Source organism: Cyprinus carpio, chromosome A19 (genome assembly GCF_018340385.1).
Source record: "Cyprinus carpio isolate SPL01 chromosome A19, ASM1834038v1, whole genome shotgun sequence".
Lineage (NCBI taxonomy): Eukaryota > Metazoa > Chordata > Actinopteri > Cypriniformes > Cyprinidae > Cyprinus > Cyprinus carpio.
The window spans coordinates 20,887,304-20,906,968 of NC_056590.1; the positions used below are offsets into that span (position 1 = coordinate 20,887,304).

The following is a 19,665-nucleotide window of genomic DNA, read 5'->3' on the forward strand; positions in this document are numbered from 1 at the left end:
ACCCCCATGTCATTCCAAACCTGTAAAAGCTCAGTTTATCTTTGAAACACAATTTAATATATTTTGGATGAAAATCTGGAGGCTTGAGATTGTCCCATAGACTGCCAAGTAAATAACAGTGTCAAGGTCCATAAAAGGTATGAAAGTCGTCGTCAGAATACGACAGAACACAGAATGGTCTCCTCTGTGTCTCTCCATATCACTGTATGCTGTGTATGCTCTTCTGTATCATCCGTGCCACAAGGATGTGCTGTTTTATTTCAAATCATAGCTAAATACACGTAGAAACAGCGCATCCCTGTGGCACGGATGTTACAGAAGAGCATTTTTGTGAAGGAACAAAAGTTGTATTTGTTTTATCACCTCTAGTGTTCATTTCAGCTGGAAACTGCAGTAAAATGTATATGTAGGTATGTTTTTGGAGTTTTGCAAAAATGTAGGTACAGGCATGTCCAGTGAGCCTATTGGTTGCTTTTATCTTAACTCATGTACAGCGAGAGTCTGTGCTTGACACTACAATGCATACAAACTGTAATCTAGTGTAGTGTATGGGTTGAAATCAATTGCAGACTCTTCCTTTATACCAAATGGTGTTACTGTAGAAATAGAGGCAGGATTGTCTGTAGAAATAGAGGATTGTCCCATGAAAGCGATTAGGATCCTGCTCAAGCAAACATCATGTGCACCGCATTGCTCATGAAATTGGATTTAGGGAACAGCAGGCAAATGCCTCAGATCATTTATCTGACACATTGTTGTACATTTTTTACATCTTTAAGTGTTAAGTAAGCATACGTTAATCTATTGCTATGCTCCTTATGTAAGGCCTCCAAACATTTTTGCATTGAACAAAGAGAATGGGCTTGTTTGGTCCTTTTATCTTCCCCTCTCATGGTAGAATGAATCCCTTATGTTTGTATCACTTAGCGACCATAGCTTGCTAGACTCTCGTTCTCTAACACAAACCATCACACAATTTAATGCTGATTGAGTTTCACTGAACAAATGTGGATGACAGATATGTTAAAATCTGAAGCCGATTGTGTCATTTGACATCTAATGGTTTTGGGGCTTCAATTTACAAAATGATTCATAACTCTAAAAATTAAAGAACAAATATCTTTTATGAGCTGTTTTATTGGTTCAAAATTATATAGTGCAACCACAGTCTGATTCACAAATAATTGACTTAATTCATTTTTTAAAGAATCGTTTAATAAGACTCTCAACCTCAAGGGTAAACAGTTTGAATCAGAAAAACTTTTTGTGCTTCATTCCAATCTGTTTGCACAATTTAAACTAATTAAACTTGTGACTTGGATCTTTTACTAATTGTTCAAAAAGCCTCACAAACTCATAAAACTCACCAGACTCGCCAGTTTGAATCAGTCTGACTACGTGAATCACAGAAACAGATTTTGTTTATAAACAAATGACTCGTATGAACCAGTTGCAAATAATTCTGGCTGATTAATTCATGCCAATAGTGTGGTCCGATTCATGAAAAATAACTCTCATGACTTGAATTGTTCAAAAAGACACTCAAACTCATAAGTAACGTGTGAATCAATGATTAAGTTGCCAAGACACAACAGTCTGATTCACGATGAGTGTGTTCTTTTAATGAATCATTAAAAAAAAACTCATAACTGTTTGAATCAGCCTGACTCAATCACACAAACAGATTGGTCTGATTCAAGATCAACTGATTCTTATGAGCCAGTACTTTTAAAGAATCCTTCTCAAAGACTTACAAACTCATTACTTATAAGTTTGAATCCTTCTGACTGCTTACAGTATATCATGCAAACAATGTGGTCTGGTTTATGAACAATTGAATCTAATGAATCCAATTCCTTTAGTGAAGTAAAAAGATGTTTGAAAAGAAGTTTAAAAAGACTCACAAGTTACAGTCTGAATTAAAGCTGCAAGCAGCATAGAAAGGGCCCTCGGAACTGAAGTCACCTCCACCTGGTGGCTTCAGAAAAACAGTGAACAGTGAGCAATATGCATTTAAATGCATATGTAAATTTTGGCAAACGTGTGATGTTTGAGGCAGATTGGACATTGTATGGATGAGTTACAACAACTTCCTCTTCCATGGCGAAACATTGAATTTTGTCAGGACGCAACAGACATGCCCTTTAGCGAAAACTTATGATCTTCGCAATTTAACGTTGCAAAAGCCTTTAGATTAGACTGACCAATTATGATGATGCCATTAAATCTCAATGAGGAGTATGTTACAGTATGTTACAGCGTAAATCATGTCACTTCCTGTTGCCAGCCAGTGAAGCTATGACTATAACTGAATATGGGCATGTGTTCAGGGCAGGACTCTTATCAAACGTGAAGTTTGAGGTAGATCGGACTTTGTATGCCTGAGTTATAACAACTTCCTCTTTCATGGCAAAACATCAAAACTTGTCAGGCTGCCACAGAAACGGCCTTCAACGAAAACTCAAAATCTTCGCAATTTAACATCACAAAGGGATTTAGATCACACTGACCAAATTTGGTGTTGATATGATTAAATCTCTTGGATGAGTTTGTTAAAATACAATGCATGCAAATGGCAAAAATGGCTCAAAATTTGCTGAGAAAATTCAAAATAATTGACTTCCTGTTGGGTTTTGGATTTTGCTTTAGGAAAACATAGCATGATATGAGTAGGTTAATATAGGACGACTACGTCAACGTCATTTGTATTTTACACACTTATTGCTGCCAGTTGGTGGCACTGTGACTATAACTAAATTTGGGCATGTAGATGTCTTCAGGCCAGGACTCATATCAAACATTTGAAGTTTGTTGCAGACTGGACATGTGTGAGTTAGCGTAAAACATGATATTTCCTGTTGGCAGCAAGTGGCGCTATTATTATAACTGAATAATGCTGATTATAACAGTGCTCCTGTAGCTCAAGTGGTAGAGCATTGCGTTACAAAGCGCAAGGTTGGGGGTTCGATTCCCCGGGAACACATGATAGGTAAAAATTTATAGCCTGAATGCACTGTAAGTCGCTTTGGATAAAAGCATCTGCTAAATGCATAAATTTAATTTAATTTAATTTAATTTAATAATGCCATATAATGTCTTCAGACCAGGACTTTTATGAAACTTTGGTCATTTATATGTGCCAAACATCCTGTTGTCATTTCGTGGTGTTATGACTATAATTGAATATTGGTTTATAGATGCCTTCAGGCTAGGACTACTATCAAAAATGAAGTTTGGTAAAGACTGAATATTGTATTTTAGTGTAAAACATGCCAAACATTGTATGTTTAAGCTTGTATAAAACATGCCAGTTAATTTTGCCAGCAGGTAGCTCTATGATTATATTTGAATATTGGCATGATTTTATCTTCAAGCCAGGAATTAAAGCATAAACGTGAAGTTTGGGGCAGATTTTGACATTGCTTGTTTGAGTTTGTGTAAAACATGCCATTTCCTGTTGCCAACAGACCTCAAACTTGTTAAATTTGGGGTGGTTTGGACAATGTATGTTTGAGTTACAGCAACTTCCAGTTTCATGCCAATAATAGCATGTTTCAGCCGTTAGCTAAATGTTGCTAGCATGGTTTAACATGTTTCTACCTTTTTGCTAGCATGTTTTGCAGTCGCTGGCATATTTTATTGTTGCTTAGAGTACATTACAGTGTAAAACATATCATTTCCTGCTACCAGCAGGTGGTGCTGTAATTGTAACAGAATATTGACATGTAGATGTGTTCAGGGCAGGGCTCTAATCAAACATGTTAAGGTTGGGGCTAATTGGACATTGTATGCATGAGTTACTGCAACTTCCTGATTTATTCCATTAACCCTTAAATGCATACCTCGGGTCTTAAGCGACCCGAGACGTCATTCACTAACCTTTCCCTTCTTCATTTTTTAAAGTTATACACCAACTTTCTTAGTATTACTCAAGCTATTCATTATAAACAATATAACAAGGAAAAAATAATAAAATATAAATAGAATTAGAATAGAAATAGAATTTCTGTATTCTGTTGATTTTTTTGTAAAAAAGTGTATAGGGTCGCTAGCGACCCGAGGTACGTAATAGAGTGTAAGGATATTTTTCCTGTGCAACAACAATTAAATATCTGATGACTCAAATGCAATTCACCTTTATTCCTCAAGGTGGCACTGTTTAATAAACAACGATGACATGATGTTTTACTCAAAGCCTAATTACCGCAGGCATAAAACAAAAGAATATCATCAGCAATAACAGGACTGGCTCAAATGGCTTTACTGCAGAGGAATTACTGTACTCAATGAGTGTCACTGTCATTTGATGGTGAATGTGGTGAATAAGCTGCCAGTGATCAAAATATTGATTTTAAAGTCTTTGAAAACGATAGTTTTGAGAATATGGTTGAGATCGCGAATATGAGCCAGATGCTGAATGCACTGGGGAAGTGCGTTCTGACGATGACAGTCAGGGACAGTGATAGTAAAATCATCTGCTCAAATTGAACCCTTCTAAGCTCCAAAAGGTAACTAAATGCTTTATTTTATTCTTTTGTAATTGTTATTAAAATATCAAGAGAAATTCAGGCTATTGCACAGTTAGAGATCCATCCGTGTTGGATATATAGGCCCAGGTCGCTAAAGACCCAAATATGTCATAATGATTGGCAAAACATCCCTGCTTTAAAGGGTTAATAGCATGCTTTTGCACTTAGCTAAGTATTGCAAGCATGTTGTTTTAGCATGTTTCTAGCATGTTGCTAGCCTATTTTACACTTGCTGACACTTTTTAATATGTTGCTAGTAGTCCATAACAGTGTTAAACATGTCAGTTCCTGTTGCCAGCAGGTGACGCTATGGCTATAACTGAATATGGTCTTGGACATGTGTTCAGGATAGAACTCCTATCAAACGTGTGAAGTTTGGGGCAGATTGGACATTGTTTGCCTGAGTTACAGCATGGCAAACATTGAATTTTGCTTCCAGGGACACGCCCATCAACGAAAACTCAAGATCTTTGCAATTTAGCATCGCCAAGGCCTTATGATTACACTCAACAAATTTGAAGATGATACGATTAGAACTGTAGGAGGAGTACGTTAAAGTATGAGGCCTGAAAATGGTAAAAACTGTACAAAAATCACAGAAGAATTTCAAAATGTCTGACTTCCTGTTGCATTAAGGACGTAGCTCCAAAAGTCTTTTTTAGGTATTCAGACTAATGTTTTAGTGTGGCTACTGAATCAACATTTGACTCACTGAACAGTTATCATTAATTTCGAGTCATTAAAGTTTTGTGTGCTTACGGAAGAATATGAGTATCATTTCTGATTGTTTGTTCATATGGCAAAGTGTACAAATATACGTTTGCAACTTTTTTTGATCAATTTACACAGCTTGACTGGTCATACAATGCTGGATAGTAGCTACTGAAGATGAATGAGATGAGCTAGGCTTTTTTGGCTATCCAAACAGCTTGACAAGTAGGGCCACAGTCCAACAAACTGATAATGCAATTAACGGCCCACTCCATCTGTCCTCTCATTAAGCACGTCTGGTCAGATTTGCAGCCGGAGACTCACGCCTCTTCTAATCTCTCCTGGTTGCAGGCTGTTGCAGATGATAATCATTGTGATGTGAGCATGAATAGGAAGAGACACACAGACAACCTGTTGTGTTTAAAAGTCTCTGCTCTGATCAAAAGTGAAGCTAGGCATTTCTAAATGAGGCTGTCGTTGTTTCAATACACGTGTGGGGAGGGGAAATGACTCATTATTCGACAGCAGAAATTATTCAACCCCTCTTACGAAATGAATATGCTTAATGGGATTTCCATTTTGGGCTCAGCTTTATTGTACAGTGTAAACCAAGAATATCCAATTAGATCTTCACCTTCAAACTGAGAGTTTAAGCTTGCTAGTGGAAGTCTGACAGAAACTTAATGGTTTAAACATGTTTAAACAGAGTACATTCTATTTTAGCTTTGTTTGGAACATTTGTTGCATGTCATAGCAACATGAAGCTAGTGATACTCAAATCAAATATTTCTTACAGGATTCTTCATCTAAAAATAAAAATTCTGTCAGCATTTACTTACCCGCATGTCACTCCAAACTTGTATGATGTTCTTCTGTGGAACACAAAAGTGAAAGTAAGTTATACAAGTTTGGAACAAGATCAAATTCTCATCGTTTGGTAGGACCCCCCGTCCCACTCTTACACTTCAAAAGAGGTCACACTTTCGAGGAGATACACAGACACATGTGCTTTAGTGCTTCCACTTTCCCGAAAGAGTTTTGTTCACATAAAACCTTTCCCATGTGACCATGACACTTAGATTTAGCAAAAATGTAGCCAGGCTGAAACAAGCTATGGGCGTTTGCCATTGAAACAAGTTTTGAAAGGCACAGGGGGGTTGGTACGCTGAGTTTTCCAAATAGTTATGTTTCTTAGCAAGACATTCTGTCCAAATCATAAATCTTAATTATGAAAAATTGTTTAGGTTCAGCTGAATCCAGCCAGATTTTTTTTTTTAGACCGGTTCTGGTTTGAGCTGAGCGCAGCGTCTTGTTCGTTGCCAGACAATGTGCTTCTGCTTTGGACAGACTCAGAGGCAGCGGCACGTCTGGAAAAAGGAAAACATGGCACACAGGAGAGCACGTGCGGCACACTCTGTGAATGTTTAGATATCTCCCCCGGTATTTCAAAAAGAGAAAGGAAGAGAGAAAAAATCAAGCGGAGAAAGCAAGGGGCTTCCAAACACCAACAGACACACAAAGAGTGGCAAAATACCATGCACAGGGAGCGTCTTATTTGGTATTTCCTGTGTGACCTCTTTTGCTAGCGGTCCACAGAGAGCACTGAACCCTTGCTCCCGGACCTTGTCAGTATTATTTGTTGACAGACCGATGGCTGCAGGCCAACTGGGAAAATCTGGGCGGACTGATTTGGGGGTACGTTGCAGGATCCAATGGCATCTGGATATTAAAGCCTTGCCTGTACCAGAGCAAAAAAAAAAAAAAAGAAATTACAGCATATATCAGGAATTTTCCAACTAATGATGTGCGGATGTGGTAGCACTGGGGAAAAGGAGTCTGACTGCGCTTTCTTTGTTCGCTCAGAGAGGGCCCCATACAGCATTCCTGTAAGCTCTGCATACTTTGGCAACAGTTGTGGAGTTTTTATTTCTTTACTGTATACAGTTTATGCGTGCTGCTTGCTTGGGCCTTCATATATCTTTCTCCAATCTCCAAATCTGGTAGTATTGTTGCCATTTTAAACAGATTTTTAGGGGAAAACCCTTGGGCTTCACAATAATAGTGTTTACAGCCCATTTGACTGGGAAACAAAGAATGGCTCGTCCCAAGAAAAACATAGTTGGAGGTGAGGAGGGAGGCTTGTTCAGTATGCCTGCAATGTGCAAGCACAGCAAACACAAAAATAGACTGTGCATTTAGTCCAGCCATAATGTATAATTAAAATATTTTATTACTGAAAACTTTTTGCACCAAAATACAGTATATATGTATGTGTGTGTGTGTGTGTGTGTGTGTGTATGTATGTATGTATGTATGTATATGTATGTATGTATGTATGTATGTATGTATGTATGTATGTATATATATATATATATATATATATAGATATATATATATATATATATATATATATATATAATATGTATATATATATATAGTATGTATGTATATGTATATATATATATATAATATATATATATATATATATATATATATATATATAATAACAGTTTTACCTATTTTTTAAAATAACAAAAAATTAAGATGGCAGTTTTAGTTACTTTTTTTTTTTTATTTTATTTTTATCTTATTTTAACTTTTACTTAAATCATTTTAAACTTTATATAGTTAAATAGTTTCTATAAATAACTTTTAAATAACTCCTGCCTTCTGTTCCATTCCATTGCGCTCTGCCTAGCTTTTTTTAAACATAAGATCATCTTATGTAAATTTACCTCTAAGTTAAGCATAATTATACATGTAGGTGGAATTAGTTGACTAGTCACTCATGCAATCGACCAACTAATCGGTTTTGAAAATGTCGTTTTACACTTCGTTAGTGTGCAGAGGGCTTTCAGGAGCTAGCTAATGATATCACTCACTGATCTATTACCAGATGAATAATGGGTCATCATGGACGCTCATTTTTAGCAAACGGCATTGTGCTGTGCCAAGTTAGCGGACTTGCCCCTTTAAAAGTGTCCGTGGGCGGCCTGAAAGAATGCGGATGAACGTCTTGTGTTGAAGGGGCCTTTCATCCTTCGCTTCCTTTGAGAGACAATGTAAACAGAGGCTCCTAGCCAACTCAATCAGCCAGGCTCATTCTGAATTACATTGTGTCTCTATTGTTTTAAACCTATTGAGGTAAATCAAAAGGAGGGGTTTGGGTAATGGGAGCTAGAGTGCATTAGCTGGAGTGGGGTAGAGAGAGGTGCAGGGTGGCCCAGTGCAAGAGCTGAGCCGCTGGGTCGTTTTGGATATGCTTGGTCAGTGGCGCTGAGAAGAGTTTCTTGGTTTCCTTCAGGCTGAGGGCCCACACTGTCTCACCAGATAGGAATGCACAGAATGCTCTCTTTTAATCTGGAGTCAGCCAGAGCTGCTTTATCTGACCCTTTTATTAGCGGCCAGTTTCAGAAAAACCTCTGTAGGCTACCCTGTCGCACAACCACTAGCATGGTTAGAAACCTAGAAAGGAGGAGAAAGAGAAACTTTAAATGCAAGCATGTATTCATGCTCAGTTCATAGTATACAGACTGGAATTTTTATGTTGAAAGGACATTCTTTTCAAAGCAACTATAATATGCAATCAAATAAAAAGCAAACCATATCCAAAGATGAAATGTTAACCCATTAATGCCCAGATTTTTCCAAGAATTCACGGACAAGGCCAATGCATATTTAAAGTGCAGAGGAGCGAGTCATGATGTCAACAATTCAACTAGTTGCACAACAACTAATTAATAGTCGATAGGTCTCTTATGCTCAATGCATTTATAAAAAATAAAAAAAGAACATCGTAAAATAGTAATATTGTAAAATACTATTTAAAACAACTGTTTTCTATTTGAATATATTTTGAAATGCAATTCATCCCTGTGATGGCAAAATGGAATTTTCAGCATCCATTAGTCCAGTCTTCAATGTTACATGATCCTTCAGAAATCCTTCAGATTTGGTGCTCAAGATTATTATTATTTTTATTTTTTTGTCATTATCAATGTTGAAAACAGTTGTGCTTAATATTTTTGTTGAAACCATGATACATTCTTTTTGTGAATTTTTTTTTGTTTTTTGATATAAAAAAAAGAGTGGCATTTATTTGAACATTCTGCTAGCTGTTTTTGAACGTGTCATGTCTATTAGAATTATTTGCACAATCTTTCATATTAACATACTGTACAATTGTCAGACAAGTTGTAAGACAAGTTGGCAACATAGTGACCAGTTGAGATAAGGCATTTTGCTCAGTGGTCAATAAATAGAAAATAGCATCATAAATTTAAAAGTACCACACTGAGCAACCTGTACAAAAGCTCTTCCAAAAGTTGTCTATTGTATGCAACATCTGTAGGCACCTAAAATGACTGATAATAGAGTGGTAGAACTTTGTAGTGGCCCGCAGGTTTAAACAGGTTAATCTCAGCTTTAAAATACCATGACTTGCATAACATGCTTTGCTTTCAATTTTCTACATTTTACGTGTACAGTAGTCTCTCTGTCCTTTTGGTTTAATAATGATAATATTAAAATGATGATGAAACAGTTCTTTTTCTGCAGATCTTTGTCAATTTACGTCAGAAGCTACATGCATATCCTTTGAAGTCATGGGATACAGCCACTCTGACATATATTCTGTGTTTGACGTGAGCTTGGGTGATGTGAGTAAATTCCGTCTGCGCTGCTATTGGTGTCATGAAGCAAATTGCGGCATGTGCCATTTGAGAGAGGAACTCTGTGGGTAAATGTCACAGGCTGTTGCCATCTTCGAGTGTTGCCCATGAGAGAAACATCGAAGAAAACCACAACTCTTGCATGCATTCTGATATATTTTGTTTTATCATGTGCCTTGGTACGATAATTCTGAAGTGCTATCAGTCAGTTTGTCTTGTACTTTTGATGGTTTACAGTGTTTAATCACTGCAATGTATCTTAACCTTTGCTAAGCTGCAGCTTGTTAGCGTGATGCTGTGTGAGCCAGCTATTGCGTGTATATGCTTGCGGTGTGGCCTTTTATTAACACTGTCATACAAGCGGATATACTTCAGCTTGAACATCAGCAGCGATATGTGGTTCTTCCTAGAAGTCAAGCAGCATACTCTCTTTTTTTTTTTTGTACGTTTAGATAAGACAACAGCTTAGGGCTTGTGTCGTTGCAGTTGACAAGCTCAGCTGGGCCAGAATGTTTGGATTGAAGATGATAGAGTCAGGTCGGGCTTTCAGACTTGTCTTCTGAAATGTTTGATCTTGTTTGACTCAATCAGAATGAGCTTTTAGAAGTCTTTAGAGTTTAATATTGAAGAAGGCATTTAGATGAGCCAATATAAACTTTATACTGTCCTTATCATAGTATTTGTTTTATTAGTAAACACATTTGAGTAAGAGTTAACTGGTTTGAGTCACCATGTGTCTGATCTTTAACTTCTAAAATTTTTATAAATAAAAAAACACTTTCCTAATGAAGTGATGTTCACCAGAGGAATCTATTTTAGAATATGTAATGTGCTTTTGCTGTGGTCACATGGTAACAAAGAGGCCAAAATGTTTCATCCTTTTTATTTCACCTTCAACTTCCTCTCCATTTCCACTAAACCAGGAAGACTTAAATGAAAAAGAGTCAACACAGCACTTGCGGTCCCATCACTAAAAATAGTCTGTTATACATATGAAAAATGTCAACTTATTTCTCACCGCGACCATTATAACATGAATGAGTCATTGGCTTTTACAATTAGAATGATTTACATACTGAATCTGAATGATTTGCATTCAATTCAAGCTGTCAATGTCGTCTAGAATTCATTCACTGTAGTGTCAGTTGTTGGGCATTTTTACCACAAACTCTTTCAACGTAACTTGTTATATTGAAAGAAGATTTAAGTTCAAGATTAGGTTTCATAAGGTTATTTTGGACAATAAAAAAATCATGTTAAATTTACAGTAAAAAGTGATGCTGTGGTTCAGTTCACTGGTGACAGTGTTTCAGTTATTATGGGATGGCATATTGGTGCCTGTAGATTATACCGTGTATATTTTAAGTGATCAAATCTTAATATACCAATCTACTTGAACTACCAAACCTGCTTTTTACCTTAAAATGTACTGACAACCACCATGATAATGCAGGCTGTAAAATTGACCATCATTTTAATGTAACGTGCAGCCATTTGTAATATAAATATGCAAGGTTTTTTTTTTTCCCACTATAAATTATAGTCATTCACAGTTTTTACTTGAAAAACCCAGACATTTGACAGTATTTTACAGTAAAATTGTAAAATTTGTTTTTACTGTATATAGTAAATGTAGACTGAGCCAGTTCTTGATGCATCTTATATTTATAACCCAAGAATTAAACAGAGTTCATGTCAGTTTCATTGTGTTTCACTGTAAGGATTTACTCTTTTCTTCAGTTCCTGGCGTACCCTTGAGCACTGCACGTTTTAGAATACGAGTCACTGATATACGCTCCAGGCTTTGCTTACAAACACCGGCCTGACTGATTTGGCTGATAAGTCTGGGGGTTTCTGGGCCCAGAGCCTACTGGGAGGAGAGCGAGAGAGAGCGCTGAGGAGGGAAAGCACCTGGAAGCCGTCCACCCTAGAGCAGGGTCACTGAGTTTTGTCTGGAGGCTCTCCCTACTGTAGCTGTTAACAGCAGTGTCCTGCATACTGAGTCTTCCTGGGCTCCTGCAGCCTGTATAAGGTGTTTGATTGGTCACTGAGGTTAGTTTAGAGGCAGAGTTTCAATATAGAGTGAACAAGCACTCATGTATGGACATTATGTATTGCTAGCAGTTAAAACAGTTACAGTTAAAACAACTTGAAGAATTAGAAAATTATAAATATAAAATACAGAATTAAAAATATTGGATTTTTAATTTGAAAATATAAAAAGTGACGTGTAGCCAAGTAAAATTTTTCTAATAATTATTTTTGTGTGTGTGCAGGTGGTGACATTATGGTATCGTGCTCCTGAGGTGCTGCTTCAGTCCAGCTATGCTACTCCTGTGGATCTGTGGAGTGTCGGCTGCATCTTTGCTGAGATGTTCAGACGGCGGTAAGTTTGCACAGCATCACTGTTTAACTCATTTACAGTAAAATGGAGGATTCAAAAGGCTAATGCTCAGTTAAACGAGTCAAGCATGGATGACCTGATTGCTTGAATGTGTTGAGAGCAATGAGAGTTATGATTTCTATAAAGATGAGTCTATACATAATTATTGCACAGGGTGTATTAAATAATAATAATCTTAACGTCAAAATATTTTACTATTTGAAATAAATTTCAAACTATAATTTTTTTTATTACTGATCTGGCATTAATGACTAAATCTGACTTAAAATAATACAATTGAAAACCACTGATCTGACAGTAACAGTAACCTGGACATTATGATGTAGTTACATTAGTTAATTTAAAGACTTCAGAATGTATATTTTTTTAATTATATAATTACAAATGAGTAAAATAATTAAAAAAAATTATATGTAATTTTATGAAACTATATTTTAATGTGTATGGTATAACACACACACACACACACACACACACACACAAAAAGCCAAAAATGCTCAAAGAGAATCTAAAAAAATTTACTATGTAGAACCATACTACATCTGACCACATTTTTACAGGATCCTGAGGTTATTGAAAAAAAAAAACCCCACAGTGTCACTCACTGTAGTTGTTACAGGCACTACAGACCTGATCCGTTCATCTGTGTGTGGTTTAACGAATCTTTCCAACTGCTTAACTCAACACTGACACATTTATTAAAGCTGCTCAATCCAGTGACAGCAGGATTTAACAGTTCAACGGTTCTTTCTTCGTGGCTTCTACTTCACCAGATTGTAGCGCATTAAAATTATTTTATTTCTTTAAAACTCTATAAAGAGAAAACTTAAGATGCATCACATTTGCTCCACAAAATATTGGAACAAGAATTTTTTGTCATCATTTCTATTTTCAGAGAGAATACTGATCGATCGAATACTGATAGATGATCATAATATCTAGATGGGGTATGTGAAGTGGTGCGTGAAAAAAGTTAATGTGTGTATATTCATTGTTGCCACATTCCATTCCTACCTGTCGATGATGTTGAATTAACGGCCCCTCCTCGTGTTGCTGGGGGGGATTGTGTGGGCAGATGTTTTTCTCTCCTGACGCGCCATAACAAGTGCATAATCGGATGAAAAGAGGGAGATTTGTAATGGAAAGCACAGACACACGAGCAAGGACACACATTAAAACACATCCTGTGTTTCACATTCTAACGGGTCCACCTGTCCGTCCCTTCCGCCATCCATTGATGGTGTTTGCTTTACAGGATTGGTAGATAAACATTAGCTGACTCAGTGCTTAATACAATAATCTTATAGGAAACTTTCAGATTGGAAAGTTATGATTAGTTTTGTACACTTAACTACGTGTTTAAATAATGGCTTTGTGTTTGTTAATTACTATAGAAACCATAAAACAGCAGTTATATCCATTCAAGTGTTTGGTTTCTACTCTCTGAAGCAATGTGCCATAAAAACGTTACTGTGCTGGGCTTCTGGCAAGGCTCCATGAGTGCCTGAGGGTGGAACAGTAAGGGGGGCTTTCATTGCTGCTACCAGCACACCTTTTCTCCTCCTGCAGGTGATTAAGAATGCTTTTTAAAAGGCCACCTGTTGCAGATTAAAGGGCACCTGGGATTAGGTTTCTCCTCTGATGTCTGAGAAGTGCACCGCTCTGTACGTGCCAACTCCAGTAATGGAGGTATTCGATTCACCTGAGAGTTATAAAGATGTAGAGCCTCTCAGCCAGCAACATATTGTATGGCTTTGTTTAAGATGGAAGTTTAACTGTTAAAGGGACAGCGTTTTCCTGGAGAGGATTGTGTAATGTGGGCCTTTGACAAGTTTTGCCGAGGGTTTTATAAAAGATGTTTACTTGTCAGATGCTCACAATGAACAAAGTTTAGACATACTTCATGCAAGTCTGTATCTGTATCTCATGGAGGATGTAGTGATCAGTCAGTGTGTTTCTCAATGGCATTCTGCTTTAACAAGGGTTGAGCATATCACGTGAAGAGTTAATGTGCAATGGCTTTCAGGTCCTTGTTTTCACAACCTAAAGCTGCTCTCACAAGAAAAAGAGATACCGCGTATAAAATGTAAATAGCAATAATGAAATGGTTATTGTGCTTCATTTGATTTTTTTCAACCGTGTTCACGTTTCGTCTTTTTTTTTATAAATTCAGCGCAACCATTTCCTTTTCAGTGAGCATTTGCCCTCCGTAAATGTTTGACTGTTTTCAGTAGGTTGCAGAAGTGCGCAACAGTTGATCTATTTTATTTTTATTTATTATTTTATGATATTTATTTAAACATATTCACCTTTACATTATCATTCATTTTACTTATCTTATTTATTTTATTTTTTTTATGAATCCATAATGTTTACAATGTCAGTGAGTAATTGTGGTAGATAATCTCAATATTGACCAAAATAACTGTGAATAATTTTTTTTTTTTTTTACATAATCAAATACCTCACATGTGTATATTTTTATGATGTATTTATGGGCCATAAAGTCAAACCTTAAATTCTTATTTAGTATTAAGTCCTCTTATTCTTAAGTCTTATTTTGTGTTAAGTAGTTTGGCATAATCCTCTATTATTTTTATTAATAATAATAAGTCCATTAAGTCTCTTAGTTCAGGTTGCTAAATATGGTGTTGCCATATCTTATTAAAACTTAATTATGATTTGGTGGTTATATTTAATTGATATTTCTCTTAAAAATGGAAAGTTTTTTTCTGAACCACATGAAGCCAGCATGAAAACAAAAAAACGCTTTTCCAAGATAATTGCACATGTGTTAAACTAAAATTTTCCTTTAATGTATCCTGAACAATATTATTCGTCATGACTAACACCTTTTCCGGCGAGCCAGTGTTCACTGATTCAGATACACCGATGCATTCCAGAGGTGGCGCGGGTGGAATGTGGACAGAGACACTGGCACTTGGAGCGTGACTCAACTGCGTGTACTGGGCTGGTGTGTGCCTGCCTGTGCCCACTCACTCAGGAAGCCTCTGCCCCGGTATAATGTCTTCCTTGTGCAAAAAGCCACTAATTCATTCAGACTAGCAAGTAGCCCAAGGGAAAGCAGAATGTGCTTTAGAGATTTTCAGCCATAACGTTACTTGTTTTGGCATGACACTGCTTTAGGGGAGATCTTTCCCCCCGCTCGCTGTTAGAAAATAGAACGGCTTGTCTGATTTAACTGCTTGGGACTGACTTTGCCTTTGAGGGCTTCAGCAGTTGTGTGTGAAAGGCAGGATAATGGCAATTTTCTTTTTAACAAGCGGGTTCAAAGTGAAAGGGATCGGGAGCATCTGAGACATCCGTCTCACCTGCAAAGAATGTTCAGCATCTTACACAAAGACACCTTTGTATAGTAGCTCTAAGTCACAATCTTTCTGAAAAATATGCATACTTTTGTCTGCCTTGTTTCTCACTCATCTTTTAATTAGTATTGAGGGTGTTTGAACATCACGGAGGCGTAGGGAAACGTGCACGTGCTCACTTCTGGCCCTTTGTCTGATTGCAGTTGAGATCAAGTTGACGCTCCGTGTGGTAGTCAAGAAAGAGCGGTTGCTGGTTGTCTTGCTGTTGGGCGACATCTGGTGGTGGCGGGGGGGATTACAAGTGCACTTTTTGCCGCTTAGTCAAGACCTAACGCTTTGATAGTGAGCTTATTTTAGCTCATAAATCATATATCTTTATTTCCGTGCTTCTGTTCTGTTCTTTCACACGGTTCATTTTTGCTCTCTCATATAGGGGTATGTGGAGAGGGAAAGCAGACGGCAGGGATGAATAGATTTTTTCGCTCTCTTTTAATCCGTGTGGTGTGTTTTGGAGACTGAGCCCTGTGCTTGTGGCTCCTGGAACTTGTGAGCATGCCAAGGGAAGCATGCCCGCCCACGGGTGTCCTGACTGGCCTGAAGCCACAGGCACCAGCAGCGGTCCAGGCGGGTGGACTCCAGCATGTGCTGAAAAAGCCCTCAGATCTTCTCAGCCTCAGGCTGGCCAGGAAACAACACATACAGTAGACCAATGTCTGTTATGTGGCTTTAGGGCCTTATTTGTACAGTGAAACCTATAAGGATAGCTTCACTTCTAGAAGACAGGCAGGAGAATGTTTATAATTATTGCAGAGCGTACATCTAAACATAACCTGTGTTTTATGACTGTCCCTGCAGTCTTCCACATGGCGTTTTAAGCTATTGTATTTATTATTTGAGTTTTACGATTTTTTATTTTTTATTTATTCATTTATTTATTTCACTTATGTATTAAGGGTTATTAATTTTAGTTTTATTTATTTTATTTAGTTTATTAATTCATTTCAGTTTTATTTATTCAAGATTTTTTTAGTTCTGTTTTATTTATTCATTTCAGTTTTATTTACTCAAGATTATTTTAGCTTTTAGTTATTTTATTTTTGTTTATTGATATATTTTTTTTTTTTACTTATTCAAGATTATTTTAGTTTTAATTTATTAATTTCCGTATTATTTAGGATTAATTTAGTTTTATTTATTTAGTTTAAATAATTTATTGTAGTTTATTTATTAACTAACTATATTAGTTTAAGTTTATTATGAATACAAAAAGGTCCTTTTAGGTCTAGTTATTGCTGTAAAATGAATCATGCAATTAACTGCAATCTTTCACCATTCTCTATCTTCAGCCCTCTTTTCCGTGGGAACTCTGATGTTGACCAGTTAGGCAAGATTTTTGAGTAAGTACTATAATGGTCTAGTAACTCCAACAATAACTTGTTAGAATTGTGTTTAATTAGACTGTATTGAGATGTTTTGATTGTAATATTCCAGTGTGGTGGGGGTCCCTTCTCCAGAGGACTGGCCACAGGAGGTGGGCTTGCCACAGAGTGCCTTTTCCCCTCGCCCTCCCCAGCCCCTAGAGGACCTGGTGCCTGACATGGATGAGCTGGCTAAATCACTTTTACTTGTAAGTAGCAGATATCAACACTGAGGATATTTTAAATGTCTTGACACTAATTATAGAATGCCATTCTATGAAACCAAAACCTTTTTCATTTTATCACGCAAATAATGTTTTAGTTAATAGAGTATATTGTATTACATTAAGCTTACATTTGAATACATTTCAGTAAATTTATATCATTTTCTTGGATGCAATTATGCCTTAAAATGTTAACAGTATTGACTTATGCAGTGTAAATATTTATATTATATCATATTATACATTAAAATCTTTTGGTATGTTTTGTGAAATCACAAGGTATAGCTTCTTTGAGAATTTCATGCTTTTATCCTTTTTTTAATCACCAATCACTTGCTTGTACTTACAGTCATAACAAAATTAAAAAAAAAAGTAAGCAGACTTTAATTTCATTAAAGGATGATGTCATTATCACAACCTTTTTTTTTCTTCAAAAGGGTGATGTGTAACCTCTATAGCTCAGTTATTTTAGAATGCATATGAGGGACACAAATAGCACCTGTTTGTAGAATGACTTTTTTTACATGCGTATAAAAGTACCATAGACTGTGTTTACTTATTGTTTCTCTTCTTCTCATTTTCTCCCTACACAGCGTTTTCTGTCATTTAACCCCTCCAGAAGGATATCAGCTTATGATGCACTGTCTCACCCATACTTCCAGAGTCTCGACAGCACCAGCAAGAGTCTGTACGCCCAATCCTTTCCCAGCAAAAAGCCCTCCCTGGAGGAGAGAGCTGCTTAAAAGACATGGTTTCCCACTGGAGACAAAGACCCCCATCCAGTCCCCCATGACCTAGTCTTCCAGAGCATAACGTCACATGCTGCTTTTAAAAGTATCATCACAACTATTGGTCAATCGTGTTTTGTCTTTGCCCTCACTACTGCCAGCTAATACAGATCAACAACATGCTGCCTGGAATAACATGTTTGACGATATCAGAAGCTGCTCTCGTCTCCCACCCACCTTCCTGAAAGGAAGTTTGTCTGCTCAGAGGAAAATGTGTTTCTCGAATCTGAAGCCGTATCATGACACTGCCAGGGATTGTCCGTTTGTTTGCATAAATGCAATGTACAGGTCTAAACTGAGTCTTAGCTGCACATCACTGCCATGAAACAGCAAGGTCCTACATGGGACCGTGTCCGTCTCACTTGGATTAAGCAAATGTCGAACTACAACTACTGTGCTCTATTTAATATGGCATTTCATCACAAGCATCCTGGTATCTTTTGAATCGTCCAAATGCTTTGAAGTGCTATTTAACATCATATTTTCTTGATTATAATGTAATTCTACTTTGTTTTTATCTTCAATACAAGTTCCACATCCTGTTCACTTATTTTACGTCGGTGTTAAATGTTGACATTTTAATTTTTTATTTTTTTGGCCTGTTATGTCTTAATTTTAGTGAACTTGAAGGTGTAGGTTGTTGTAGAAAACCCGTTGATATGTATACCAAACAGTCTGCACCCTGTTGTCAGGGATTTAGTGTCGAGACGTAGTCGAAGGATGACCCTCGCAGGGTTGCATGTTGACTTTAGGGTTGGTTTAGAGCAGAAACACACCAAGATGGATAACAGAAATACATGTATGAAAGTGTTAGCGCATAGTGTTGAAAGTCTAGTAAAAGTAGCTATAGAGTTGGCGAGCGTAAAGTTCAAGGTCAGGTTGCGAGATTCGTTCGAGGCTCGGAGAGTAATGTATTATCCCATAATTCAGTGATTAAGTCCAGGTCCTTTCTCATTTCTAATTTCACTTCATTATCTGGATAGATCATCACAAATGGGTACCAAGTCGTAATATCCACTAGATGGTTTGCTTTCAATGCCTTCATGTTTAGCGTGTGATGAACAAGTGGAGGGAAGGAAGGACGCTGCTTCAGAATTTAGCATTTAGCCTGCTGAATCCAGGTGAAGCTGTTTGATGAGGGATGAGGAGCTATAGACAAGCACTGTAGTACTACAAAACATCCACACAGTTAAAGGGGTACTCCACCCCAAAATGTAAATTTTGTCATTAATCACTTACCCCCATGTCGTTCCAAACCCGTAAAAGCTCTGTTTGTCTTCGGAACACAATTTAAGATATTTTGGATGAAAACTGGGAGGCCTGTGACTGTCCCATAGACTGACAAGTAAATAACAGCATCAAGGTCCATAAAAGGTATGAAAGTTGTCGTCAGAATACTCCATCTGCCATCAGACGTGCAATCTGGGTTATATGAAGAGATGGGAACACTTTTTGTAAGTGAAGAAAACAAAAATAACAACTTTATTCAATAATTCCTTATTCGTTATTTTTGTTTTCTTCGCTTACAAAAAGTGTTCCCGTTCTGACGAAGACTTTCACACCTTTTTCTTGGACCTTGACACTGTTATTTACTT

The 19,665-nt window shown here is 37.0% G+C and overlaps 1 protein-coding gene across 1 annotated transcript in view; it reads left to right on the forward strand.

Moving 5' to 3' along the window:
• LOC109111769 (cyclin-dependent kinase 6-like) overlaps positions 1-19,337 on the forward strand; it is a 34,279-nt gene extending 14,942 nt beyond the window's left edge. The window contains exons 5-8 of the mRNA XM_042776961.1: positions 12,187-12,296; positions 16,987-17,037; positions 17,132-17,267; positions 17,876-19,337. Of these exons, the coding sequence (XP_042632895.1) occupies positions 12,187-12,296; positions 16,987-17,037; positions 17,132-17,267; positions 17,876-18,025 (447 nt within the window). The 3' untranslated portion in view covers positions 18,026-19,337. The remainder of the gene's footprint in view (positions 1-12,186; positions 12,297-16,986; positions 17,038-17,131; positions 17,268-17,875) is intronic.
• The last annotated feature ends 328 nt before the right edge of the window (positions 19,338-19,665 follow it).